The 27,819-nt window shown below is 42.1% G+C and overlaps 1 protein-coding gene across 1 annotated transcript in view; it reads right to left on the bottom strand.

The window, feature by feature from the left end:
- GPR143 (G protein-coupled receptor 143) overlaps positions 1-26,915 on the bottom strand; it is a 43,177-nt gene extending 16,262 nt beyond the window's left edge. The window contains exons 1-8 of the mRNA XM_042455998.1: positions 26,409-26,915; positions 16,865-16,974; positions 13,501-13,595; positions 12,983-13,075; positions 12,116-12,225; positions 10,070-10,178; positions 8,941-9,058; positions 5,879-6,119 (exon numbers count right to left, since the gene is read on the bottom strand). Of these exons, the coding sequence (XP_042311932.1) occupies positions 5,879-6,119; positions 8,941-9,058; positions 10,070-10,178; positions 12,116-12,225; positions 12,983-13,075; positions 13,501-13,595; positions 16,865-16,974; positions 26,409-26,676 (1,144 nt within the window). The 5' untranslated portion in view covers positions 26,677-26,915. The remainder of the gene's footprint in view (positions 1-5,878; positions 6,120-8,940; positions 9,059-10,069; positions 10,179-12,115; positions 12,226-12,982; positions 13,076-13,500; positions 13,596-16,864; positions 16,975-26,408) is intronic.
- Positions 26,916-27,819: the final 904 nt, after the last annotated feature.

Genomic DNA, 27,819 nt, shown 5'->3' with positions numbered 1-27,819 from the left:
GAGCCCCCAGGGCATGGCTGGGGCTTGGAAAACAGCCATCCTCCAAGCCCCAGCCAAGCCTGGAGGACTCCGCGATTGCGGAGGAGCCCCCAGGGCATGGCTGGGGCTTGGAAAACAGCCGTCCTCCAAGCCCCAGCCAAGCCTGCAGGACTCGCTGGGGGGGAGTCCTGGGGGCGGGGCCAAACCGGGGTGGGACCGTGCGGACCCGCCCCAAATCTGGAAAGTCCCGCCCCCAGGCGGGATATGGCAAGCCTAGCTGAATAGATTATTTTTTTAAAGTTTGACCCATAAGGCAACATATGTAACCAGAAGGGGTTCCAACAGTTTTGTGTAGTTAAGGAATAAACCATCCATTTTAAACAATAATGGGTGGGTGGGGGAAGGTGTAATCTTTAAAAGGAACCTAAATTGTTTGAATACACATAATTTCATTTTCCCAGTCATTTGCCCATCATAGCTCTATTAAGAGATTCTAATGCCTAAGGTAGAGCAATAAAGAAGACCACCCAGCCACCTCAAAATGCCTATCGCACAAATCCTGCCAAGTTATTTTGGCAGGTGAGGCAGAAAATTCCATGAACACTCCTTCTCATTTTGGCCAGTAAAAATATACTACTAATGAATTAAATAATGAACCATAATGAATAGTTATAGCACCATAAATCTGCTGCCTGAGGTAGCTCCCCTAATCTGCCTAATGGTAGGATCAGACCTGTAGAGTATTTTCTGCACTGTCTGCAGTCCAGGTTTGCAAGGTGATTCCCCCTTGCACTGTTAAATCTGGTCCTTTTATTAGAGGAAATGAATATAGTTTCTGCATTATGCAAAATATCTTAAGATAATTTTTCCTTGGCCTTCTGTATTCTTCAACACAAACTGGGTTTGGTTATTACAGCAGACATGCATGGCTAGAATTCTGTTGGTGATATGTGAGTATAATGCAAGGTTATACCCACACTTGCAACCTTTGGGATGCTGTGAAAACAGGTGTTCAGTATCTCCTTTCACAATGCCCTGTTTCATACAAGGCAATTTCATACTACTGACATGCATCCTTATAGCTATTTATTGGTTGACAGTGTGTGAGCAGTTCCTAGCTGAAGTTCTATAGCTGAGAAAAAAGAGAAGTCTTCACCAGGAGAGGAGACATTGTTCAGAGGACAATACCTGTTGTTTTTTCTCAGCTGTGGAATTGCAACTGGACTCTGCTATCCTAGCAATGCCTTTTATTTTCTCCCTGCTGCAGTATAGAAGCCAAATATTACACCAAATAGCTGTAGGAATGTGCCAGCAGTGAGAAGTAAAAATAAGTGTCAGGCTGGAATATTACACTCCACAAGCATGTTAGTCTGGAATATCAGTATACAAAGGGATCTTGCAGCACCTTTGAGACTAATTGTGCCAAAGAAGTTGTAGCATCAGCTTTCACAGACTTGGTCAACTTCCATCCTGAATCTGAAGAAGTAGACAAAGTCTACAGAAGCTCATTCTACAACTTCTTTTGCACAGAGTCTCAAAGGTGCTGCAAGACTGCTTTCCACAAACATGATACAGGGTAGTAACAACAGCCTCCAAGTCTATCTGCAACATAACAGAGGATGCATGAACACACACAATAATAGTCTCCCCTTGCCTTCATTTTGAAACAAGATTAATCAGGTGCCTGTTGCAGTACCTGCACATAAGCATGGTTTCAACCAATCTCAATCCCATTTTAGTGAAAAACCAGCTCATAGAACAAACAGAACAAGTCCTGTAAAACTTTCCTGATCCCAGCCAGAACCACTCCAAAAGGTTTGGTTTCCAGACATCTGTTCTGAGCAGCAGAACAGCCAAAGCCAGCCACAGATGCTGGCAAAACATCAGGAAGAAACTCTTCGAGAACATGGCCACATAGCCCAAAAAAACCACCAAAAAAACTATGGATGCCGGCCATGAAAGCCTTCAACTTCACATTGATTTAAATTGTATTTCATATGTAGACAAACATAATCTTCTGCCCCCTTGTACTGTATTCCCAACATAAATCTGATGAGAAGAAATATTAGATGCTGTATATAAAGGTGGCATATTTCAAATGGGCCTGAATGTGCAAATGTCAACATCTAATTTTATACACTGTTTTTGAACCTATGGAGGGGGTATTAGAAGCTGAAGTAACATGTTCTTATAAGATGTATACACATACATTTTCTCTCCTTTAACACTCCAAAATGTAGATTGCATTCAGACACATAAACTTTTTCATCTTGACATTTTTATCCTGCCTGTAAAGTTAAAGGTGCTCAAGGTGGTTCATGTGGCTTTCCTCCATTCTGTCTTATCATAACAGCTCTGTAAGAGAGGTAAGAACTGTGAGTGACTGGCCTAAAATCACCTAATGAGCTTCATCAAACCTCTAAATACTATATTACACTGTACAACATCTGCCAAAGAAGAGGTTGTATCTCAACTATCAGTAGAGCATCAATCTAGATGGCAAGATATTTTATTATCACGTGGCATGGCTTTCAAGAGAGTGTCTTAGTTGAAACTTAAAATCAATACAATATGATAGACAACAAGCTTGCCTTAACCTATAGATATCATACTTCCAATCCCACATCAGCCACAAAAGATAGAGTGATTCCAGAAAAATTAGTTTGTGGACCAGAAGGAATGTTAAAGGAATGTTAAATGCCATTACTGAAGATGCAAATATTTAATCCATGTTAGGACCACATATACTAATCATTCTTGGCAGAAGCTCTTGAAACCCTTTAAAATCATCTCTGCATAGAACTGAAAAGGTGACCTTAAAAGGTGACCATCCTATTGTTTTTTTTATTTAATGGCTACTTTTTTACACTACCCAATAACTACTCATTTTTTAGGATGAGGATGATCTCCATGACATCACTCTACATACTCTATACTCATATACGCTCTGTACTCATAGTCCAACACTCAAACCAGAATAGGATGTCTGGGGTTTTTAAAAAAATGCTCTCTGGCTATAAGTGACCATATACACATTGCTGCATTATTACTTTATTTCATAGAAAAAAAGGATGCTTTATAATATCCTTATCCAAAGTGAAATGATGCCCACAGGTTTGCTGGCTTTCTTTTGCTCAGATGTAACTTGGGAAAGATGTGTCATACAATGAAGAGAAAAGGCAGAAACATCCACAGGTGCTAAGAAACAATTTACTGAAATGAAGCAATGGGCAGGATCCAGTACTGGACTTCTGCCTGAACAAGAGCAGGGTGTGGGTGTTCAAGTCACCTGTTTACTTATGGCAACCCCATGACTTTCACTGGGTTTTCTTAGGCAAGAAATATTCTAAAATATTGCCCACACCACCTGGTATCATTGGCAGTCTCCCATCCAAGTACTAAGCAGGACTAAGCCTGCTTAGCTTCCAAGATCAGGCAGGATCTGGTGACTTTCTTATTGTTGTGTGCCTTCAAGTCATTTCTGACTTATGGCAACCCTAACGGGGACCTTTCATGGGGTTTCCTTGGCATGTTTCTTCAGAGGGTGTTGCCATTGCCATCCTCTGAGGCTGAGGGAGTGTGACTCGTCCAGTGGGATTCCATGGCCAAGCCTGGATTTGAACCCTAGTCTCCAGAGTCATAGTCCACAATTCAAATCATTATGCCATGCTGGCTCTGACTTTCTTGGGCAGCATTAAATCTCTGGACTCACTACAGGCCCCAATGCATCCCAGAAACCTGTTCTGGATTGATGGAAACCCCTTTGGGATATGCTTTCAGCAGCCAGTGTGGGCTACAGCCAGGATGGGTACGATATTCAGAGCAATTCTTTTTCACACTATTCTTTCACAGGATGCACACTATGCCATCTGTCCAGAAAGCTTCAAGAGGCACCTGTCTGATGAAATGACCATATGAGAATTCAATTAACAGCCACCATGATTTTTTGGTTAAACATGGGAACGGAGCCTTCCAAAAGTTGGACTGCAGCTCTGACCATCCCCTCACCATTCTGAATAACTTATGGAAATTGTAGCTCCACATGTAGAGAGACCATTTGGTTCACTGCTCACCTAACGTGTTCCACTGATAAACTCCCCACGTTTATTGAAGCTCCCATATGTTAGGGAGTTGCAGTTAAGAAGGGCTGTATCCTAATCAGCATGTTAGTTAAGTGAAGTAACTATAGGATGATGTCCCACTTGCCACTAGTTCTGACTTCACTGTTACTTTAGAATTCGATTGCAGTAGTGAAGTATCTAGGATTGGTCTATTTCTTGGAAGAGACTCTATGGAGTCTATGCAATTGAAACTGACATTTTGTTGTTGCTGTGTGTCTTCAACTCATTTCTGATTTATGGAGAACGTAAGGTGAACCTATAATGGGGCTTTCTTAGCAAGATATGTTCAGAGGAGGTTTGTCATTGCCTTCCCCTGTGGCTGAGTGTGACTTGCCCCGAGCTGGGAACTGAACACTGGTCTTCTGAGTTGTAGTCCAACACCTAAAGCATTATGCCATAAAACTACTAAATTACATTACTAGTACTCATTTGGGAACCAATACGATCCACAGAGAATGATAACAGTTGGACATGATGTTAAAGGTAATCTAATCCAACATCCTGCCCTATGTAAAACATTTTAAAATTGCCTTTCAGACTATTAGGTGAGAGTGAACAAGAATGAAAGTAAAAAAAGTTGTGATGACACAACAGAATTTGGGTAAGAACCATGTATGCCACTTTGAACCCACTGAAGGAAAGGTAGTCTCTAAATGCAAAAAAAAAAAATCATAAAATCTACTGTAACCATCTACACTTCACTGTTTTCTGGTTATAATAATGGAATGTGATCCATCCAACTCAGCACAGGGCTGTGTCTGCAGCCTATAATAATTCCAGATTCAAGCTTGTTTCTTCTCTTGAATCTTTCTGAGAAAACCAATGCAGATGATGAATTCATCTGAAGATTGCCTTACAACTGTGTATAAGAGCAAAACTTCATACCAGATGGATAGAATAAATCAAGGAGTCCACAGCCCTGGCCTGCAGGACCTAAGCAGAGTAGTTGAGGGGAGGGGGCTTAGAGAGGTCTCATTCTTGGGGTCACCATGAGTCAAAGTCAACTTAAAGATATTTAACAACAATGCATAACCGAGTATACTCTTTCACATGCTACAAGAGGATGGCTGTAAGCAACTGCAACTACCTAGGTATTGGCAATATAATACCACACCATATTTAGAGCTTTATTTTCAGTTGGTGTTGAAAGCTACTAGAGTAACATGATTCCATAATAAGTTTATTAAACAAAATTATGTTCTACTGTAAGTACAAGTTATAGAAGACATTAAAACAATCTCTATAAAGGAATTTACTAATAGGTGCTAATAGTTTCTGTACATCCAAGAAACAATCTGGTAACAGTAGTATTATGCACTTTTATTTCAAAGTCACCTCTTATTTTTGTTCTCACAGACATTGGCCTGAAATCTATTAGTTCCAACTAGAACCAATTAAGCTAGTGGGATTTATCTATGTGTTGACTCACCATTAAACAATAATGGAATGAGTGGGAAGAATCTAATAAAAAAGTGATGTACTACTGGTGTAACTACTGAATAATATAAAGGAATAAGGAAGGATAGGTTCTCTGTCACAACCTAAATCACAATTCACAGACATCCCTGAACTGTTCTACACTTATTGGTAGCAGCATAAATGAACTGGCAGTGTTTAACATGATATACAAACAACAAAAATATTTTCATATCAATATGGCCCATTCACCCATAGAGGCCTTTAAATGATGAATTTGCATATGTTAAAAAGCCCTGAGATTTACCAGCCCTGGTAGACAGGAGAGTTCCTATTAAGCCTGTCGTCACTGCCAAGGTTACCTTCAGACAGCATGCTTAAGGCTTCGTCCGTCTGATGGCTTGGTGCTACTGACGTTTTCTTTGAGTCATGAAAATTCACAGAGTTTTCGCCTGGCAAGCCATAAGCATTCTCAGCAGCAGTTGATGTGGACATCGACTCCCATGGTATTTCACTTTTCCGCCACTGTAGATCCAACTTCCAGCCAGTCCATCCATAAAAAGCCAGTGTGAAAAGAAAGCCTTGCATTGGGTTCAGTACACCCTATACAACAGAAAGAAGGGAGTTATAACACAAAGAGAGGTGTTGATGAATAGCAACAAGACCCTGAAGTAAGTGGAGATCTAGGAAGTGAATAACCATATTATTTTCAATGAAAATTAATTACAATGAAATACACAATTCATATACAGTACTGTATTACAATCATAACTAACTTGTAAGTTGAAAGGAGACTATAAAAAGTAATCAGAAGAGGTAAAAACAAGTTGGTGATGACAACCAGGCAAATTCATAGAAGTCTATAAGCATCCTGCAACACAAAAATGTTTTCAGATGAAGGTGATGGAACCTCAGTTATGGAGACATATTCCCAGGGCAGGAATTCCAAAGGCTTGGTGTGAAAGCCAAGACGGTCTCATGGACCTAGTAATTTTTCTAGTATAAAGGTGGGAAAATAGGAAGGGGTTCCCCCTGACAGCTATTTTGTATGCACCATAGAAAGTAGTCGTGAGAGATGTTAGAAGAAGAAGTCAGAGCTGCTTCTCTCCACACCATCCACTACAACATCTAGTACAGTTGGCCCTCAGCAGCTGCAGACTTGTCATCCGCAGATTCAACCATACGTGGACAGCAAGCTCACATTGTCCCCAATGGTGGCACGTGCATGTGGCTGCACTGCCAATGTGTTGCATTTGCTGATACGCAACTCCCACCAGCCCTAGAACACAAAACACAGTGATGGTGCATGCACACGGCCGCAACACTATTAGGGACAATGAGTTCCATTGTCACCAAGGGTGATGCAGCCATGTGCACGCACCACCATTGGGAACAACAGAATTTGAGCATTCACAGATTTTGCTATCTGCAGGGGGTGGGGGGTGGGTCTGGAACAGATCTCCCATGGATACTGGGGGCTGACTGTATTATATAAAGTTTGTGGTTAGTCTGTGTGAGGAACTGTTGTGGCAAATGGGTTAGCAGAACTAAAAAAATTAAAGCATAGATGGGAAAACTTTTGTTTTGCAGATGTTTTTGGACCTAGAGGTACCAGCCAGCATGGCCAATGGCAAGAGATTATGGCAACTCTACACCAAAGTAACAAAGGTTCACCATCCCTGCAATAAAGAAATGTAGGGTGTAATTCTGTGCTCTCACACCTACAAATAAATACACACATGTGTGTGTGTGTGCATGCGCCTTCAAGTCACCTGTCGATTTAGGACGACTTCATTAATTTCATGAGTTTTCTTAGGCAAGGAATCCTCAGAGGTGTTTTTGGCATTTCTTCTTCTGAAACATAGCTCATTGCACCTCGAATTCATTGGCATTCTTCTACACAAGTACTAACCACGGCTGAGCCTCCTCAGCTTCCAAGATCATATATGACTTTATGTCAAGATGTGAGAAAGATTTAAATATAAGAGAGGTCAGAATCAGTCAGGCCACTCCGTTGTGGGGAAGAAGGGTAGGAAAAAGAGTTAAAGACAAGGCAGTGGGAAAGGGACCACACACAAAAAGACAGATGTGTGCAGAGGAGAGATAACCCACCACAATTAAAGGAAAGGAGTGACATAAAGAGCTCTAAAAGCAGATAACATGTGAAGAAAAGAAAGTAGTGGAATGTCTATTATGGTGTATAGGAGATGTGGGGAAAGAGGACTAAGAGATAGTGGACGGAGGAGAAGGAAGCAACTGACAGGGATAGCTATGGCTGGTGGGATAAGGATGGCAGTTGCTACAATTCAGGGGCAGAAATGCAAAACCCACATAGAATACTGTGGTGAGGAAGTCAACTTGGCTATTTTCTGGGTGGCTTTATGCATTTTCTCTCAACCATCTCACCAACATCCCAAGAGGTTTCTTCCCTGGTCAACTCACTTGTCCACCTCCCTACCTCTTTTTATCTTAGCCTGATATTTCTCAACAGGGCTATTGCTCCATTAAAGAAATATACTCTACAGATCATAGGAATTTTAGCTGATTAGTCTATTTACGGGGATAGAAAACTCCTTCTGAAGCAAGGAGGATCTCTGTATTTAGCTGAAATGGTTATCTTCTTAAACCAGCTAGCAAAATGTGCTGCAACTCCCATGAGCCCAAGAATGCATAACCTATGATGAGGGATAAAGGAAACTGTAGTTCAACAACAGCTAGAGAGCTGTCATCTACACCAAGAAAACTGCGTTATCATCACAGCAAACAAATGAGCAGCAGGTTTGTATAGCCCTGTATATTTTGTGGATGTGAATGAAATTTGGTAGTAATGTGGCTTTATATACATCTATAGAGGCTATAATTAAAGCCTACCAAGGATTGCTTGCAGGCTGTACCTTCATTTAATAAATATGCTATATGTTTCTCTCTGAGTCTCTGATTTGGCTGTGTGCAGAGAAAATAATGAGTAACACCTGCTCTGGACACAAAATATAAACTGAGCAGTCTGCAGGCTTCATTTGGCACTTTAGAGGCCCAGTGTGGCTTGTGGAACCCTCTGAAGGGCACACCCTAAAAGTGGATGAAAAATACGTTTTGGGCCTCCCCAGAAATGCACATCCAGGAAAGATTCTACTAAATAATGTTGTTTCAGAAGAACCTCATCCAAACTGGGGAGGGAGGAGAGAACCTAATAGCAACCACAAGTAACTCAAAGTCACTTGCAGTCACTTCAAATGGTGGTTGTGGTGCTGTGACACCATTCTCTAGAGCTGTGGAGGAGACTAAAATGCCATAGCATGGCTCTTAGAGCCCTACCGTTTGACCATCCCTGAAATGGCTAGATAAGGATTTAAGTATAAAGTGTTGCCAGTGGAAAAGGTCTACATAGCACTTTCAAAACACTTAGAATTTGGAATGCTCTTACCATGATGATCCATGTGATCAGTGCAGCATTTCGGACATTTTTTAAGAGGCTTCCATTGATATCTGGCTGCATTTCCAGGTAGAATAGGAGGGCTTCATTGATAATATTTGATGACCAGCTGTAACAGGCGTAAGTATATTCAGGAAGAGGTAGATTTGCTTTATATAAATCCCATGTTTTCAAAGCATATTGAAAATTATCTTTTTTTTAATGCTAATATTCACACCTAGTAGCATGAGGAAATATTAATGGAAGTATAAGAACTCCTTGGCTTAGAATCCCTTTCCACAGCCTGAAGCAAAAAGAATCAATAAAAAAAGCTTACTTTGGCACGGTACAGACAGCGCTAATGCGCTGTGCTGGCGCCGTACTAGGGTTAAGGGACTGCGCAGCAACTGCAAGATCCCTAACCCTAGTACAGCACAATTGTTACATGAGCGCCGCACCGCATCCACACGTTGCCACGCAGCGCTTACTTAACCAGTGCGCCAGTGGCGCATTTGTTAAGCCGCCCCTGCGGCTTTAAAAGAACACGCTCTTTGCGGGGTCTTTTTGCTCCACAGGGAAGCCATGCGGTTTGGAGGCTGTAGCTTCCTTGCGGAGGAAAAAACGCTACCGCCAGCCCGGACAACATGGAAGGTATGTACCAGGCCTTTAATTCTTCTAAAGGATTATGATTTATGGAACTTAATTTTGGTAATTTGTGTTCATGCCATGCTACATGTGACATATGAAGAGGGAACAGTTATTACAGGAAATAATTTTCAGCAACAGCAATAGATAAAAGAAAAATAAAGGGACAGGTCTGGATCCAACATAGAGTGCAACATTCAGATATTAGTAAAAATTAGCTCTCAATTGCAGACCTCACAAAAAACCAAACCTACAGATTTCCAGGTACAAGTTCTATCTAAAGAAAGTATTCTATTTTTAATTATAATTGATTTAATAACTTTTTAAGGGGGGGAGGGAAGTTTTTGTATATATTGTATTGTATTTTATTATTGTTAGCCACCCCGATTGACCTCAAAGGGGCAGGATATAAATAAAAAATAATTATTATTATTATTATTATTATTATTATTATTATTATTATTATTATCTATTTAGGTGGAAATTTTTGTCTTACCAAATAACGACCACCAACATAATTTTGAAAAAACGAATTTTGATCTCTGTCCCCAGACGTCTTTCATTCTCCGTGTAGATCCCTTGCCTTCCTTTCAATAAAGATGCAACTAGAAAGCAGATACAAGGTATATTGGGCATGCCATGTTATCTATGCAGTAGACACAGAAATTTGAATGATGACAGTGGAGACAGATGTCACTCTATGCAGCTGAAATGTTTCTACTCTTTAGCACAATAAGGATTATTTGGGACAGTTTCCTGGAGGACTGGGTCCAAATTTAAACCACTAGTGGGCTCCAGTGTATTCAGAAGATCAATATTATGCTAATTTCTATTTCATAATTATTATGATTATATCCTGTAACAATCAGGCCAAAGTGCAGAGCAGATCCGTAACATACTGTATATACTCATGTATAAGTTAAAAAATTAGTCAAAAAAAAAAGCTTAGTCCATTCCAGGAAACCTAAAACACGCACCGAAACCCCTCTCTACTCCCTCTGCCATGAATCTGCTTCTGATCTTTTTGAATGCCTGGGCAGGAAAATGGTGGCAGAGGCAGCTCTTTGACACTCTCCCTTAAAGGATCACTAAGAGGAACCAAACTTTGAAGTATATGAATAAGACATTTAAAAGCTGTATGTCTGTCATCTTTTCCAGGTTAAAACAAGGCAAAAATAGCACATTAAAGTTAAATTATACATAATCATCATTTTCTTTGTTTTGCTTTTTCAACATGTGCACATTTTTTAGTTCCTCCTGAATCTGGTCACCTCCCACACACATTGTACAGCCATGATTCGCCATAGTTCCTGCCTCATTCAACCAGATTTTAGGGTGATTACAAACACTTATGCCTGCCAGAATTTTGTAAGTTCTTTGGCATTGTTTTCCTTTGCTTCCTCCTTTACATCTTTTGTTACATGTCCCTAGGTTTTACCCTTGACTTATCCACGGGTACTATCAATCCATAATTTTGGTCCCCAAACCTGCCCTTAACTTATACATGAAGTTGACTTATTGTTGAGTTTATACAGTAATTTTGCAAGCATACAAGGGCACAGCCAATACATGTAACACTGATTCTGACAGATAGTCTCCTCAGCTTAATGGAGCAGCACCAGCAGCCCAACTTCTAAAATGATGACAGTTACTTGAAACCATATAGTGATAGCAGCTACTCATTTAAAAATGTACTCCAGAGAAATAACAGGACAAGATCATAGCATTGATCTCTGAGTATTTCTATAAAGGTCAGTGTTACATAATGTTCATATGTCTTCAAGCTATCACCTACTTTTGTGCTCTGCATGCTAATCCCACCCTCAAGTGCCAAGGACTGTGCCTATATTTGTGTCCATTGCCTGCAGTTGCTTCTTTCTTTCCTGGAAACGTGTTACAGAATGGCCACTAGTGGCTTTTGGAGTAGCACCAATTCTAGGTTTCATCCTCTCAAGCCTCTCTCTCACTCCCACCATCTTTTCAGTCTTCTTACTCTCACTCATTCACCTCCAAAACTGCTGCTTCCCACAGCATTTCATTATAACTTCTTTTGTAATGTACATGTCAGGCACAAAACATGTCTGCAGACCCACTCAAGCTTTCCATCCATAGCCCTCTTAAAATGGGCATCCACAGTGCTGTTACCCCTCTTCTCTCTAGCTTCCAGCCACTTCTCTAACATGTGTTTATGTGTAACAAGAAAGAGTAAGAGCTCAGGGAAAAGCAAAACCCTGGGGGGGGGGGTTGGATACCTAAACAGGATACCTTGAGAATTATATATATTAATAAATGGCTCCTGATTTGCATGTTAGAAATTCTTGGTCCCTTTATCTTTCTGTCTATATTCATTCATAAACATGCAGAAGAGATCTCTTTGCCTTTGCTGAACCACTCGTCATTCTCAAGACTTTGAATACTGCAGGTGTTCTTCTATAGATTGCCCCTCCTTGCCATCCCATCCTCAGGTAAGTAGGATTGACTCTGTTAATTATTTGAGGGTTTTTTTAAAACTGAAAAATACAGTTACAGACAGTAATCTTACCAGCAGTCACTGTCCTACTGAAAAGAATTGGGTTGGCTAGCAAAACAAGAACTAGCGGAACATATGTAGTGACATAATGAGGAATTGCATGCTCCAGACCATTTTCACAACTGAGAAAAGAAAAGGACAGATTATAATAATAATAATAACTTTATTACAGCCATTTGGCCAGCACAATTACAAAATTCAAGGACAGATTACATCTTTTAAATTTATTTTTCTTCCTGCCTAGTGGAGAGCCTGTTCATACATGTAGTGGCCCTCACTCATTCATTACTGCTGGGTCTACAGTGTGAACAGCAGACCACTCAACCATCTAGTAATATATCTGCAGCTACCACTAAATATGTAAGTATGATGGCCAGTAAGTCAAAAATGTAGGGACAAGCCAGCTAGGAACTAGTCCTCACAGAGTTTTCCAAGCTCTGCTCTAGCTTGGTCTTGGCCTATATAATTAAACAAAAGCAAACATAAGTACATTGTTAATTATATGCTGTCTTGGGATCTCTTGATACGGTTTAATTTATAACACACACATACACTTTTCTTTCATGGACAGATGGTTCCAAGGTGATCTCCCATCAGACACTAACCTGCTTCAGATAAACTGCTGTATTTTGTACCTTAAAACAAAGCCCTGATCCATCTTGTAAGGCCCATTTCCCTTCATATACATGTGAACCCTTTCAAAATGAAGACACAAGGTAGAAGAGTTGGTTTTTGAATGACATACTCCTCAACAGGCATGGGCTGAACCTACTTGATTGAAACTGATGGGCTTTGTCATTTGCCACGTCGAATAAAATTCATAGAGACACCAAGAAAACCATAGAAATGAAGTTTAAAGCTAAGCAAATTTATGCATACCTAGAAACTGAAGGGTAGTACAGCATAGCAATTCCCTCCACACAGAGCAGGATGGCCAAGCCCCACGTCATCATGTGATATAACACAATTGTACTGGGAAAACATTACAGGGGTGGGGAGAAGATAAGGACATTGCACTGATTAACATTAAAAATTACTTCTACACTATACATATCCTGTCTTCTCATCCTATGTAACAATAAGGTCACTGATCTTCTGTTCCAATGTTTAGCATCAGCTTGTAAGGGATTCCAGTTTAACTCTGCAATGCCTGTTTTGTACATATTGCATATAGTGTCATTTAGGAACCCTTAATGAAGACATAAGCACATTACAGTTACAATAAGAATAGAAAAAGCCAAGTGAATGCTGACAGAGAAAATGAGGGAACAGTAATGAAAGTTGAAACATTGTCCAAAAAGATATGTCAGATCTAAACCACACAGATACATTAACGAGAAGACATGCTGAAAATACTGTTCTTTTTTTAAAAAAGTGATTTTATTTAGTTCTGGTACCTTAAACCTGCTGATCTTCTAACAACCAGGTAGGAATCAACAGCATAGCAAAAGAGCCACCAAAAGCCAGCACTGTACAGGAGCTGGATCCACATCTGTGGAGGGAGGAAAAAAATCCTAAATGTCTAATTTCCTTAGAGTAACAAGTTGATCAGAATAGTGCTACTTTTAATATATTATTATTATTATTATTATTATTATTATTATTATTATTATTATTATTATTATTATTATTATTATTATTATCCTTTATTTATATAGTGCTGTAAATTTACACAGCGCTGTACATATATTACATCCAGATCTGTTTAATAAAGCATGAAGAAAAGTAAATCAAAGTTGTTAGGACTCAAAATTTCTCATAAATTATGTGTTTTTCGTGAGCAGGATTTGTTCTAATTCAGTTCTGCAAATTTTACATATGCAAATATATCAGACTACAGAGCCTCCCTCTTGTGCACTCCACTCACAAATTATGGTAAGAACATTTAAAAACACATGAAACATAAAAGGCTGGTATTACAGCTAAAGTAAACTTTTTGAAAACTGGTTATCCATTGTCCCTCCCCCCCCCCCCCCCCCAGATGCGAACATCAGAGGTTGTTTTTGTTCTGAAGCTGACTATATGCCACTTTGGCAGGGCAAAAATGAGGCTTGCCAAATTTATATTCCATATTTCCTGCAGTGAAACTAATGATGTGTATGTGGCTCTCTTCCACTGCATTTTATCCTACAACTGGCATCTTGTGACACCAATTGCCCCAAGATCACCCACCCTGGCTCAGTGGGGACAAGAACCTTGATCTCAACTCTCCATCCAGCATGCCGACCATTTAGATCACATTGCTCTCTGGAAATAAACACACACGTATAGTGTCAGTAGTGTGGTGTCAGAAATCCCACCATGAGGGACAGGAAGGCTGCTGTTATTACAGCAGGGTCTTTCTTCGTTGTAGCTGAATGGTTACTCAAATGGAAGGCAAGCTGATGTTGCAAGCCAGCCCTCTTGCTGTGCTCTGAGCTGTGCTCTGAATATATATGTATATACCTTTGTTGAACCACTTGCAGATGTATTGCTCATTTCTTAGTTTAAAAAGGAAAGTGGCTTGAACCCATTTTTAAATCTGAAGTAGAACAGAATCACTGAATCACAATGGGAACTTGCTACATCAACACTGGCCTTGCCTACATGGACCAAATAAGCCAATCTCTCTCTGTCCTCTCGGGAGATACCAGACAACGCAAGCCTCTGAGTCTGGCACCAACAGTCCAGGGTATACCCCTCTTATCATGGATTTTAAAAAGCCCCCAGTTAATGCTGTTCTGATCCCAGGTGGCTATTTGCTTGGACATCCCACTGTGCCTCCAGGTGCAGCTGCCATGAGTTGCTTCGCTCTGAGGTCAGAATGAGATGCCCAGCCATGGGACCAAGGCTGAGTGCTTTGTTCTATTCACCACAGTAATGGCTATGCCTGTCAGCATAATGGGACACCTGTGCAAACAGCCCCCCTGGTGTCCCCTGGCCATGGTAACAGGGGAGGTTCAGCACAGCTCCATGGCCAAGATACTCCGAGTTGCCCCCAAATAAACCAGCCAATGCAGACAAGATCCCCAATTTAATTGGTCTACTGTGTGTTCAAGTCACCTGTCGACTTATGGTAACCCTATGAATTTCATAGGGTTTCCTTAGGCAAGGAACACTCAGAGATGGTATTGCCAGTTCCTGCCTCTAAAATACAACCTACATGACCTGGTATTCATTGGCAGTCTGGTAAAAATATCTATCCCTCCTGCAACACCTGGGATTCATTGGCTGTCTCCCTTGTGGTCCTTCCAACTCTACGATTCTATGATCCAAGTATTAGAGAGGGCTGACCCTGCTTAGCTTCCAAGATGAGATGAGATCAGGTGCCTTTAGGGTATGGAGGCAGTATATTTCAGACTAAAAACTGGATTAAAGCAGGATATATATGTATGGTGAGGACTATATTCAGTAATTCATGGCAAAAAATGTTGGCTCCATCACCAAATTTCAGCATTCTTCATCAGCCTTGCCCAAACAGGTGCAAGCCAGATATGTCAGACAATTCCACACATGTTCAGAACCCTTTATGGAACCAAATGCTATGTGTTTTATATGGGTTAAATTGCAACAGCAACCTTTTAATGTACATGGAAAACAGTGAAGTGAAAACGATTATTTGTCCTGAAAACAGCTGTCTGTTTCTTTCATAGACGTCTGTTGGAATGTACAGGTTCCATTAAACTAAATTCCATGGCATTTATCTTTAGATAATTCACATTTTTCTCCCACAACTAGACCTTAGATAACTGACCTTTGGAGTCTGTGTTTACATGTCCTAACATTCTTCCCTATAGAAGTTTGATTTTTCTTGCATACTTTCCCCTTTAAATTGGCTTGCAATTGACCCTACCCTTCCTTTACTTCAGCTCCTGGAATTTCTAGTGCTTTAAACCTTTCAGTTCCATTTTAGTTTGGATTATTTTTATCTCTTTATTAGTCTTTTTCTCCACTGGCCACTGTCAGAATTACCTGCAAGTAAGCCAGACTTTATACTGCTTACAGGTCTAGAGTCCTAATCCCAAAAGACCTATTTCATTCCCCATTTAATGTTTTTGGCTCAGTTATTGAAAGCAATGATAGCTAACTAGTTTTTATTTTGTTTTTTTAAAAAAACCTCTGCCACACAATCCTGTGTAATAAAGGAAAGAAGTAAGCCCCATTGTGTTCACAGAAATTACTAGTAGATTAAGATGCACAAGATCTGCAGCTCTACTTGACTGCCTTTTAATTATGTGAAAACAGGAAATTCCCTTATACTATGTCTGACCATTAGGCTATCTAATGTAGTACAGTTGATACTGACTGGTAACAGCTCTGTAGGGTGTCCAGAAAGACTGTTTCCTAAACCTGACTGGAGATGTTAAAGCTCGAATATGGCACCCTCTAAATGCAAAGTATGTGCTTCATCACTGGGCTGCAACTCATTCATTTATTCACATGACCCTGGCAACATTTTAAAGCTTGAGCCTATGGGCAAGCATGTCAACAAAATCAGTTATCATTTATTATTAGAAGGGAGTTCTGGCAGTGTACTGTGCCACACTGGTACCTTACATCATTATTTGTCTATGTAGTGGGGCCTTTGCCAAACTGCTTCATCCGAAGAAACCTGAATATAGAATTGTGCCCTCAGGTCAGTTAACCATTTTGAAAACATCTGAAAGAGCAGATGGAGGTTCTGAAACTGTGCCAGTAGACAAGAGAATCTGTACTTTTAGCCTTGAACATTACCCAATTCCCCTACTCTTGATTTTATTCATGTCCACATGTAATACGTACCGCGCTTCCCACACAAAAGGCAGCAGGCCAGACATCAGTCCCATTCACCACAGATATGTTTGCAACAAAGTTTGGAAACCCTAACCAAACAGTTGATCTGAATATGATACCTATAAGTGGGAGAGAAATGAAAGTTAATGAGCAATGTCTAAGTTCATAAGCTAGTTTTATTTTCCAATTTATTTATGTATTTATTTAATATTCTACCCTTTCTCAGGAAGAGCCCAATTCATATGTAATGACTTACATAAAAACACAATTAAAAACAAAATATTAACATAATAGCACAGCATTAAAAAATAAGAAAAAATTAATCAAACATTAAGAATTGCCTGTTCTTCAAAGTCTCAAACAAGACATTTTTCAACTGGTATGCAAATCACAAGTGATGGGGCAAATGAATCTCCACTGAGTGGGAATTCCAGAACTGGGTGTCACTACTGAGAAGCTGCTGTCTTTTTGTTTTATGCAAATATTTTGAGCACAATTACAGTTGTCCCTCCATATTCACTAGGGTTAGGGGCACAAGACCCCCGTGAATATGGAAAAACCGCAAATAACAAAAACACCATGTTTTTACTGAGAGGACATCTCTCTAGGAATCTCTAGGTCTTTCAGTGCAACTTTTAGTTAAAGTTGACCACAGAGTTGCACTGGAGGACCTAAACATTCCCAGAGAGAACCTATTAATCAAATCCGTGAATAATCAAATCCGCAAATATCAAATCCGCAAATATGGAGGGATAAATGTACAAGGAAACAGAGATTTCCAACAGCTTTGCATGAGGCTATAAAAGTACACTGATGTCCAGACAAGTGGATTGATGGCCAAAACAGCTAGAACTGTATGCCCTTGCAAGCTACACCCTTCAAATGGAGTCATGAATGGAGTTCATGGATAGAGTTTCCAAGCTTGAAGAATCACATGCTTGCCCTCAAGCTCAAGCTTTAAAATGTTGTCAGGGTCATACGAATAACTAGAGAGAAAACTATGGATTTCATTCATGAACTAAGGCCATTTGGAATTTGAAAGCACACAATAATTTCAACCAAACCCAACACTCAGTTCATTGAAAGATGAAAGTGCTGGCTCACATTTTAAGCTGATGGTGTCAGGAGGCAGGTACTGCTATTTCTCCTACTTTTGAATCAAGTTCATATTATCCTTGTGAAACGTAAGAAAGGGCAGCTTTTTGCCAAAATTATATTACAATCAAAGTTTTACAATACAGGAAATGCAAAAGGAGATATATCCACCATGTGTGAAAATACATTTGCAAATTATGCATGCAGACTCATTCATGTCCAGAAAGCAATGCCACTTTATATTTACACAAAAAATAGAACTATGCAAAAGTGGGGATTATAAAATGCAACACTGTCTATATACTCTTTATTTGTATTTTTGCTAATATATTTTGATAGCACTATTAAGAATCTTTAATTAGAAGCTCCTTCAGTGCATTGAGGCGTGCAGTGTTAACAACTGGACTAGATGGCCCTTGCAGTCTCTTTCAACGCTATGAATATCTGGACAAGCAAGGCATGTACATCCAGTTCCAAACATAGCAATAAAAATAAACATTGGTAGTTTGTGCAAAGGATACTAAGAACAAAATATAGATTTATTTATGTTATGCTGGTATCTCATATAATAAAAAAACAGAACTATGAAACTGTGGTTTGCACCTGTACTCCAAATCAGAATTGGAAACTACCATTTCAAATGTAGATTTCAAATTATGAGTTGGGCAAGCCCATACTGGAACACAGGAATGCTGATGAAATCACAAATTAGGATTACTTGCAAACCAGAAAATCAGGATAGGAATGTGAACACATAAGGGAGAGAACATAAAACTCAAAGGGTTTTTCTTTTAACAGCAAACCACAATTTGGTGTTATATGTGAGGTGAGTCTTGCCTTTCTTTCCAGTCTGCTCTGTAATTCTGAACAACTTGCTAAACACAACCTTGCATACTAGTGGAAAGCTCCTATCTACTCTGATATCACCAACAGTAATGTCTATCATCATCTAGATAGTTTGGTGCATTGTTGCTGTTCTTGTTGTATGCCTTCAAGTAGTTTTTGACTTACAGAGACCCTAAAGTGACCCTAACACAGGGTTTTCTTGGCAATATTTGTTCAGGGATTATTGGTCTTACCTTTCTTTGGGGCTGAGTGAGATTTGCCCAAGGTCTCACTCACTCACAAGGTGAGGATTGGAAGCCTGGTCTCCAGAATCCTGATCCAACACACCCTAACCACTACATCATGCTGGCTCTTATTAAGTAGAGGTATAGGCTGCCACTAAACATACACTTAGGAAGGGGCTGCAGTGTACTATATAATTTAATTATTTCCCATTAATGCGGTTATGGTAAATGAATGGCCTTCCAGATGTTATTAGATTGCAGCTCACTTTGGCTATTTTATCCAGGGACAATGGTTGCTGCAGTTCAAAAACTTCTAGTGGGACATATTTTCTCCACAGCAGACAGTTAATTGTTAATTTGTTTGGGAGCCAATTCTGCTGAAAATCAGAGAGAAAACAACAGGCAGTGTGTATCTCCAGTGTTTGTTACATCCGTATTACATTTCCTCAGGACCCTCGAACTTGACTTATAGTTCATCTAATATGTGCTAAGTAACTACCATGTTTCTTCTTTACCTTCAAACAGATGCCCTGTTTCCTTTGTGAAGGCTAATTTTACTTTTAACAAAATTAATGTTAGAAGAAACACCCTCTGCCCCAAATTTACTTCTGATATATAACTGCAGACTACCAGAGTGAATACTATGGTTTGACTGTAAGATCCAAAAGAAGGGCTTAGGGATTCCTTTCATACCAAGGGGTTTGTGAAAATGGCAGAATAAAGAAAATAAATGGAACACAGGAAGGCTGTTAAAATCCCAAAGATGGAGCTGTATATTAATTTTAACTCTTTACCTTTAACATTTTGCCATAAAATAAGGATTGGGTTTGGGGGTTCAAGTGGGATAGACACCACTGAAAATCCTCATGAGCGGTTACTATCTGAAAGAGAATATGATTAGTCTTTAAGGGTGCAACCCCCTAGTCCCTTCTGTAGGAAAAAGCCACATTGAACTCAGAAGATCTGCTTCTCCTAAAACACAGCAAGGATACAGTCAGACTGAAACTTTGCCAGATCCTTAATCCCAGGACTGCAAACGTATTATCAAAATTCCTGCTTATTTTTCCTAAATCCAATTAATAGACATCCTCCCCCTTTGTGTGTGTGTAGACTACACTAAATCTGACATAACATTCAATTGATTCAATGGGCCTAATCTTGATTCAACGGGATGGCTTTTCATTAAAGCCTTCGGGATCGAATAGATCTCAAAGCATACTTGGGTATTATTATAAATTATTGTAGCTTTTAAAGTTGCTTCATCAGGTGTTAAACAGCTGAACACTAAAGTTAGAATTGTTCAAGCCATCATATTCCCTGTTACCATGTACAGATGAGAGAGCTGGATAGTGAAGAAAGAAGATAGGAAGAAAAATAATTCATTTAAGATGTGGTGCTGGAGAAGAGTGCTGAGGATACCATGCACAGCTAAAAAGACAAGCAAATGGGTCCTTGAATGTATCAAGATAGAACTCTTCCTGGAAGCCAAGCTGACTAAATTGAGGATGTCATACTTCAGCCACATTATGGGAAGGCAAGACTCATTAGAAAAGACAATGACGCTGGGGAAGGTGGAAGACAGTAGAAAGAGAGGACGACAACATGCCAGATGGATAGACTCAGTCGGCAAGACCTGGGCCTAAGCTGCAGGACCTGAGCAGGGAGGTAGAGGACGGGGGGCTTGAAGATGTCTCATTCACAGGGGTCCCATTCCCACTGGGCTATAAATCGAATCAAGAATCGATTATAGGAGCATCGTTCCCATTTGAACTCGTGTTTGATCCTTGTTTAAGGAAAATCATTCCCATTTGAATCCACGTTCGATCCAACTTTGATCGATTCCTCTAGCTAAAACCCGAATCAGCAGTGGATAACCCGGGTTATCCTGACTGCACTTTTCCAGAGGTTTTTTTACAGCTGCCATGTCGGATCCGCAGCAATTAATGGGAACGACAAGGGTGTCCAAATCAGGGGAGGACCAATGTTCAAGGGGCTGTCCTGGGGGTGTCACCAGCTTTGTTCTTTCCTGGCATTCCCAGCACCATTTCCCCCATCCACATAGCCTTTCCCTGGTGGTGTGTAAAACTGTTGTTGTTTTTTTAAAAAAGAAGAAAATTAAACTGGGTTTTTTGGAGAGGGGGGAAAGAAAGGAAAGAGGAGAAGGGATATGGAGAAAGGGAGGCTGGTGAAAACTTTTTGTGAGTGAAAAGGAAAAAGAGAGAGAAAAACCCCCAAACCCTGAACGTGGCTCCTGCATCCAGCCTTGTTTCCTTTTTTGAGACAGAAAAGGGGTAGCTGGCTGCTGCATATTGGGGTGGTTTGAAGAAGAAGGGTCCCCCTGCTTGGGAGGAGACCTATGGAGGCCAGGAGCCTCCTCACTCAGGCTCTCCTCTGCTTTGTGGGGGCCTACTGGGAAGGAAATGCCTTCTCCCAAATCCTCCTGAGGCAGGAATGCTGGACCTGAGGCTCTTGCTCACGAGGAGCCCCACTGGGTTGCAAATGGGCGCCTCTTTCTGCCTTGGGCCCCATTCATACTGGCCTAAAAGACATGGAGGGAACTGGGATGATCCGGATGCCCCTCCCCCGAATCACTCCGTTAGCAAGTGCCCACTACAAATTTGAAATCGAATGTATTCTGTTTGAAATCGAATGCATTCTATCTCTGCCGGCGAGGTGGCCGCTGTCAATCAAGCGATTGTCATGGTGACGTTTTGCAGGGCATCGGAAAGTGTCCTCCCCCTCCTCCCTTTTTTTAAAGAGCAAGGCACAGGGTTAATTTTTTTATAAACCTGTGGGCATTTGGGTCAGATCTGCCCCGTCCCAGGCAAAGGATGGAATTGTCATGCATTTTTTTATGCTTTTAAAAGCAACATTTGTAGCTTTCCCTTTGCTCCAAAAAATTGTTTAAAAATGTAACACTGATTGTAAGTGAGGTCTTTTGCAACATTGTAGCTCCCCCCTCTGCTGAACTGACCCCTTTCCTCCTGCTTACACTTTGCCATTGCCTTCCACTGAGGCTGAGAGAGAAAGTGACCTAATGGAATCAATTGGGAATAAATGGGAAATGCAGCGCAATAATAATTAATAATAATAATAATAATAATAATAATAATAATAATAATAATAATCCAGGAGCAAGAGGAAATAGCAAGCACACAGACATGTCACCCCCCAAAAAATGCGCATAAATGGTCAAAAAATGCGCATAAATGCTTCTGCTGCATCCATTTCCCTACATCCCCCAGCCTTGGCAATCCTCCTCTTCCTCCTCCTCCATCACTTTCTCCATCTCCCCCCCACTCCCAGCCCTATGCAGCCCAGCCTCCCCTTTTGCCACCTGTCACCCTTAGCATCCACCCTTTGGGCTCTTTCCTCCTCTCTTTCCCCTTCGATGAGGGGAGGGAATGCTCTAACCCATGGAATCAATTGGGAATAAAGGGGAAATGCAGTGCAGGCATTCTGACTGTAGCATCCGCATATAACAGTAACAATAACAATAAAAATAATAATTATTAATAATCCAGGAGCAAGAGGAAATAAAGCACAAGCAAGCACACAGACATGTCACCCCCCCAAAAAATGCGCATAAATGGTCAAAAAATGCGCATAAATGGTCAAAAGAGGCTGCTTGAAAAGGGGGGGGTGTTGCTTTGATTGGGGGTTGGACTGGATGTCCCTTGGGGATCCCTTCCAGCCTTGGGATCATGAGGGAGAAGAGCAATGGGGAGGCTGCGGGAGTGGGAAGTAGTCCACCCCCCCTTTTCCCTCTGACACACACACACACACAGAGAGAGAGAGAGAGGAATCTCTCTCCCTGCTTCAGCTGCTGGAGGCCTGCTGCTGCCTGGCCAGCGACCCTCCTCCTCCTCCTCCCGCCATCCCCTGGCTGCCAGGCTGGCTCTCAGGGGAGCCCCTCTCTGGGTGCCAGGCTCCAGGCTGGAAGCGGCTGCCTCCGTGGGCATGCAATGTGCCCTCCTGGGGTTGGCCAAGTCCCCCAGCAAGAGAGGCGGCCTTGAATGGCCCCGGAGGGAGCAGGGGCCAGCAGGAGAGCAGGAGGAGGAGGAAGAGGAGGAGGAGGAGAGCATCCCCTTCCTCCCGGCGCCAGGAGCCCTGCCTGCTCCTTGCCTAGCAGCAGCCCTTCTGCCCAGGGCTCTTTCCTCCTCCCCCTCCCCTCCGATGAGGGGAGGAATTGCCTTGCCCTTTGCCCACCCTCTGACCTAAATCCCTCCCTCAATTTGCCTCGATCGTGATCGAGGCCAAAGTTCTCATTCCCAGGACCCGGGGTTTTTTAAAAAGAAATGGTATTTGCGCCGATTTCAAAAGACCCGCGCTAGGGGCCATTTACCACGGAACGGGTGTGCAAGCTCCGGATTCGCTTGTGTGAGATTAGGGGTGAGTAGGAACTTCACGTGATTGAATCGGTTTCAAAACCGATTTTTTTTGTAATGTGAATGGGCCCTTGGAAAACCCCGAGGCTCCCAGCTGTAATAAAAGGGCTTTAGGCTGCCAAAGCACCTCCCCCCAAAAATTAAAGGGAGGAATGCTAAGAAATACAACTCCCTCTCTCTTTATGTATCTATCCAACCCCTCATATTTTTTTCTCTTCAAATTCCCCACAGAGCCATCCTTCTGTCCCTCTCTTTGCAAATAATAATAATAATAATAATAATAATAATAATAATAATAATAAATATTCCTGTGTGTAAAACTTTATTTTTTTATAAAAAAGAAGAAAGTTAAACTGGGTTTTTTGGAGAGGGAGGGAAAAAGAAAGGAAAGAGGAGAAGGGTTATGGAGAAAGGGAGGCTGGCAAAAACTTTTTGTGAGCAGAAAGGAAAAAGAGAGGGGGGGAAAACCCCAAAACCCTGAAAGTGGCTCCTGCATCCGGCCTTGTTTCCTTTTTTGCGACAGAAAAGGAGTGAGTGGCTGCTGCATATTGGGGTGGTTTGAAGAAGAAGGGGGGATAAGAAGAAGAAGAAAGGGGGATTAGACATCTAATCGCCTAAGCGCTTGATTGACAGCTTTAAAAAATGTTCCAGAAAGGCAATGGGAACGGGGAACAAAAAAAACGCATCAAAATACAACAGAGACATATCAATGGGAACAAGAACATGAGTCAAGAAAAACCAAGTCCGTTTGCTCCCTTTTGTAATGAGAACGACTGACCTGATTTGAATATGACTTGGAAACTTGACTCGCAGCGATATACGTCGATTTTTATATCCCCGGTGGGAATTGGGCCAGGGTCGCCATGAGTTGAGATTGACTCAAAAGTAGCTAACAACAACAACAACAGCTGGTATTTTGCATAACACATTATCGTGTTTGAATTATTTGTGTTTTTAATCTGGAAGTGCTTTAAAGTATCTATGGCCTGTTACAGACTGCCAAAATAAAGCTGCTTCGGGTCTCTTTGTAGGTATGCTGTTTAAATGATGTATGCATCTTAAGAATCCGGAAGCTGCACCAAAGCTGCACTCCAGTGCTTAGGAATGGAGTGTGGCTTTGGTGCGACCTCCGGACTCTTAGGACCCATGCATCATTTAAATAGCATACCTCCAAAGAGACCCGAAGCAGCTTTATTTTGGCAGTCTGTAACAGGCCTATATCATATACTACCTTGAGATCCCAGGATGATGGGGAAGGATGGACATATGTTATTTAATACATAAATACTCTTGTGGAGAGGAGACTAGCAAATGGAGATAGACCTACTGACCAGCCCTTTCTTTCAAGATAAATACAGGCTGAGTCTCCCTTATCCAAAAGTCTTGGGACCAGAAGGGTATTGGATTTGGGAGTATTTGCATATACATACACATCGTGATCTTGTAGCACCTTTGAGAGTAACTGTGCAAAAGAAGTTGTAGTAGAGGCAATGAGGAAATCAAAATAGTAAGAGTTCCTGTACCTTGGTTCAAATATTGATCAGGAAGGAGACTGCAGTCAAGAAATCTGAAGAAGACTAGGAATGAGAAGGGCAGCGATGAAAGAACTAGAAAAGATCCTACGGAAGAGATATATATCTGAGCACTAACATTAGAATTGTCCAAGCCATTGTTTTTCCCATCACTATGTACGGATGGGAGAGTGGACAAAAAGAAAGTCAACTCATTTGAGACATGGAACTGGAAAAGAGTGCTGAGGAGACCATGGACAGCTAAAAAGACAAACAAGTGGGTCCTTGAACAGATCACGCCTGAAATTTCCCTGGATGTCAGGATGATCAAATTGAGGCTGTTGTATTTTGGCCACATCATGAGAAGGCATGGCACATAAGAAAAGACCATAATGCCAGGAAAGGAGGAGGGTAGCAGAAAGAGAGGAAGACCACATGCTAGATATATAGGGATGCTGCCTTGAGTCCCTATATGGGGAGAAATAACAACAACAACAACAACAACAACAACAGCCCTGTTTAAATACTTGAAAGGATGTCATACTGAGGAGAGAGCAAGCTTGTTTTCTGCTGCTCCAGAGACTAGGACCCAGAGCAATGGATGCAAGCTGCAGGAAAAGAGATTCCACCTCAACATTAGGAGGAACTTCCTGAGAGTAAGGGCTGTTGGACAGTGGAACAAACTCCCTTGGAGTCTAGTGGAGTCTCCTTCCTTAGAGGTCTTTAAACAGAGGCTGGATGGCCATCTGTCAAAGGGGATGCTTTGATGGAGAGTTCCTGCATGGCAGAATGGGGCTGGACTGGATCAGGGCCCTTCTAGGGGTCTCATTATTCTGTGATTCTGTGATTCAGTTTTATCCACAGCATCTTTAATAATTTCATGCATGAAACCAAATTTGTGAACCTGGATCCACCAGAAAGCAAAGGTGTCCCTTTCTTTGAGCCACCTGCCTGGAGAAACTTTGGAGGGCTCTGGATGAGGGAAAGGCAGCCTGTTAGAGCAGGTGACCAGAGAGATGTCTTAAGGGCAAAGGAGGGCAAGGCTCTGGAAAAGTAGGTCACTCAAGGGAAAAATAGAACTGAAGGCATTTATCAATGAAGATTAGAACTAAAATCACTCCTAGAAAGATAAACCCATGGTTCTTGTTGCTCCTCCTGGACAGAAGACTAAAATGTAGCTGGTGTCCAAGAAAGAGATAAAGTCTGTTCAGCCTGGGCTTCTAGAGGAGATGCTGAAATGATCTTGGCTGCCGCTCCGCCATCCTCTGAGGCTGAGAGAGTGTGCCTTGCCCAAAGTCCCCCTTCTTAGCCATGCCCCAAAGTCTAGGAGGAGAAGGAGGACTCCTGGTCCCCCTGAATGTAGGACCTTGAGGGGAAATGGAGGGCAGGGCCAAATCACACTCTGCAAACCCAGGCTTCTTAGTGATGCCCCAAAGGGAGGACCCTTGGAGGAGGAGGCGCCCCTGGGGCCCTGGGTTCGAGTGCTTACCGAGGGCTCCGAGGAGGTCGCAGGCGGAGACCAGGCGGAGGATGGTGGCGGCGGAGGAGGAGGAGGAGGAGGAGGCGGCCTTGGGCCCCTTCCTGGCGGGGCCCCCCCGGCCCTTCTTGGGCAGGAGCTGGAGGAGGCTGAGGGCCAGGCCGGCGGCGGCGCTCCCCGCGCAGACCCCGCAGAAGACCCGCGGCTGGAAGGACAGCACCAGCTGCGTGGCGCCGTCGCGGTTCGGGCAGCAGAAGGTCTCCAGCCGCGGAGAGGCCATGGCTGCTAGGCAGAGGAGGGAGGCAGGCTCTGGAGAGGGATGGAGGGATGGCCGGCAGTCACGGGAGGCGCGGGCGGCGCCTGGGCTGCTCTAAATCCCCTGGAGCGGCCATTCCCAGGAATGGGAGGGAGCCAGGCCCCATCCATCGTCGCCCTTCCTCCCTGCCTCCCTCAGCCAGGACTCAGGACTTCCTCTGGGAAAGGAAGGGCCTCTGGAGGAGAACCCAGGAGTCTGCGGGGAAGCCCCCCTCTTTTGCAGGCTTCTGGGGGGGGGGCCCTCTGTGGTGGTGCTCTGCACACAAGGGGCACAAGAGGGTTAGGCCATTACATGGATTTGGCCTTGGCTGTCAGCTATGGCTCCTCCTTATCCTGGAGAAGAAGGAACCCCTGGAGAAAGGGAGAAGCAGCAGACTGGCGGAGGGCAAAACGTTGTCCCATCTTCAAAAAGGGGAAAAAAGAGGATCCCAACGATTATCGTCCAGTAGTCTGACAATCAGTACCAGGAAAGATTCTGGAGCAGATCATTAAACAGAGGAGTCTGTGAACATCTAGAAGGCAATGCCATAATCCCAAAAAGCAACATGGGTTTCAGAGAAACAGGTCATGCCAGACAAATCTGATTTCTTTCTTTGATAAAATACCAGCTTGGTAGATGAAGGGAATGCTGTGGATATAGTAATCTTGATTTCAGTAAGGCCTTTGACAAGGTTCCCCAGACATTCTTGCAAACAAGCTGTAAAATGTGGGCTAGAAAGCAACTGTTAAGTGGATATTGTAAACGGTTGACCGGCCGAACCCAAAGGGTGCTCAACAATGGCTCCTTTCATCCTGGAGAGAAGTGACAGTGGAGTCCACAAGGCTCTGCCTGGGCCCAGTGCTATTACAACACTTATCAATGACCTGGATGACAGAATTGGAAGCAAGCATTTCAAATTTGCAGATGATACCAAATTAGGGGGAATAGCTAATACCCCAGAGGACAGGATCAAGATTCAAATGACCTGAATAGAACTAGAAAGCTGGGCCAAGCTAACAAATGAAATTCAACACGGAGAAATGTAAGTATTGCACTTAGGCGGAAAAAATAAAATGCACAGATATAGGAGGGTGAACACATGGGCTGAATGAAACTACGTGTGAAAGG

The sequence above is a fragment of the Sceloporus undulatus genome, chromosome 3, assembly GCF_019175285.1.
Source record: "Sceloporus undulatus isolate JIND9_A2432 ecotype Alabama chromosome 3, SceUnd_v1.1, whole genome shotgun sequence".
NCBI lineage: Eukaryota > Metazoa > Chordata > Lepidosauria > Squamata > Phrynosomatidae > Sceloporus > Sceloporus undulatus.
Note: the sequence above shows the minus strand (reverse complement) of the source record. Positions and strands in the feature narration are given on the sequence as shown.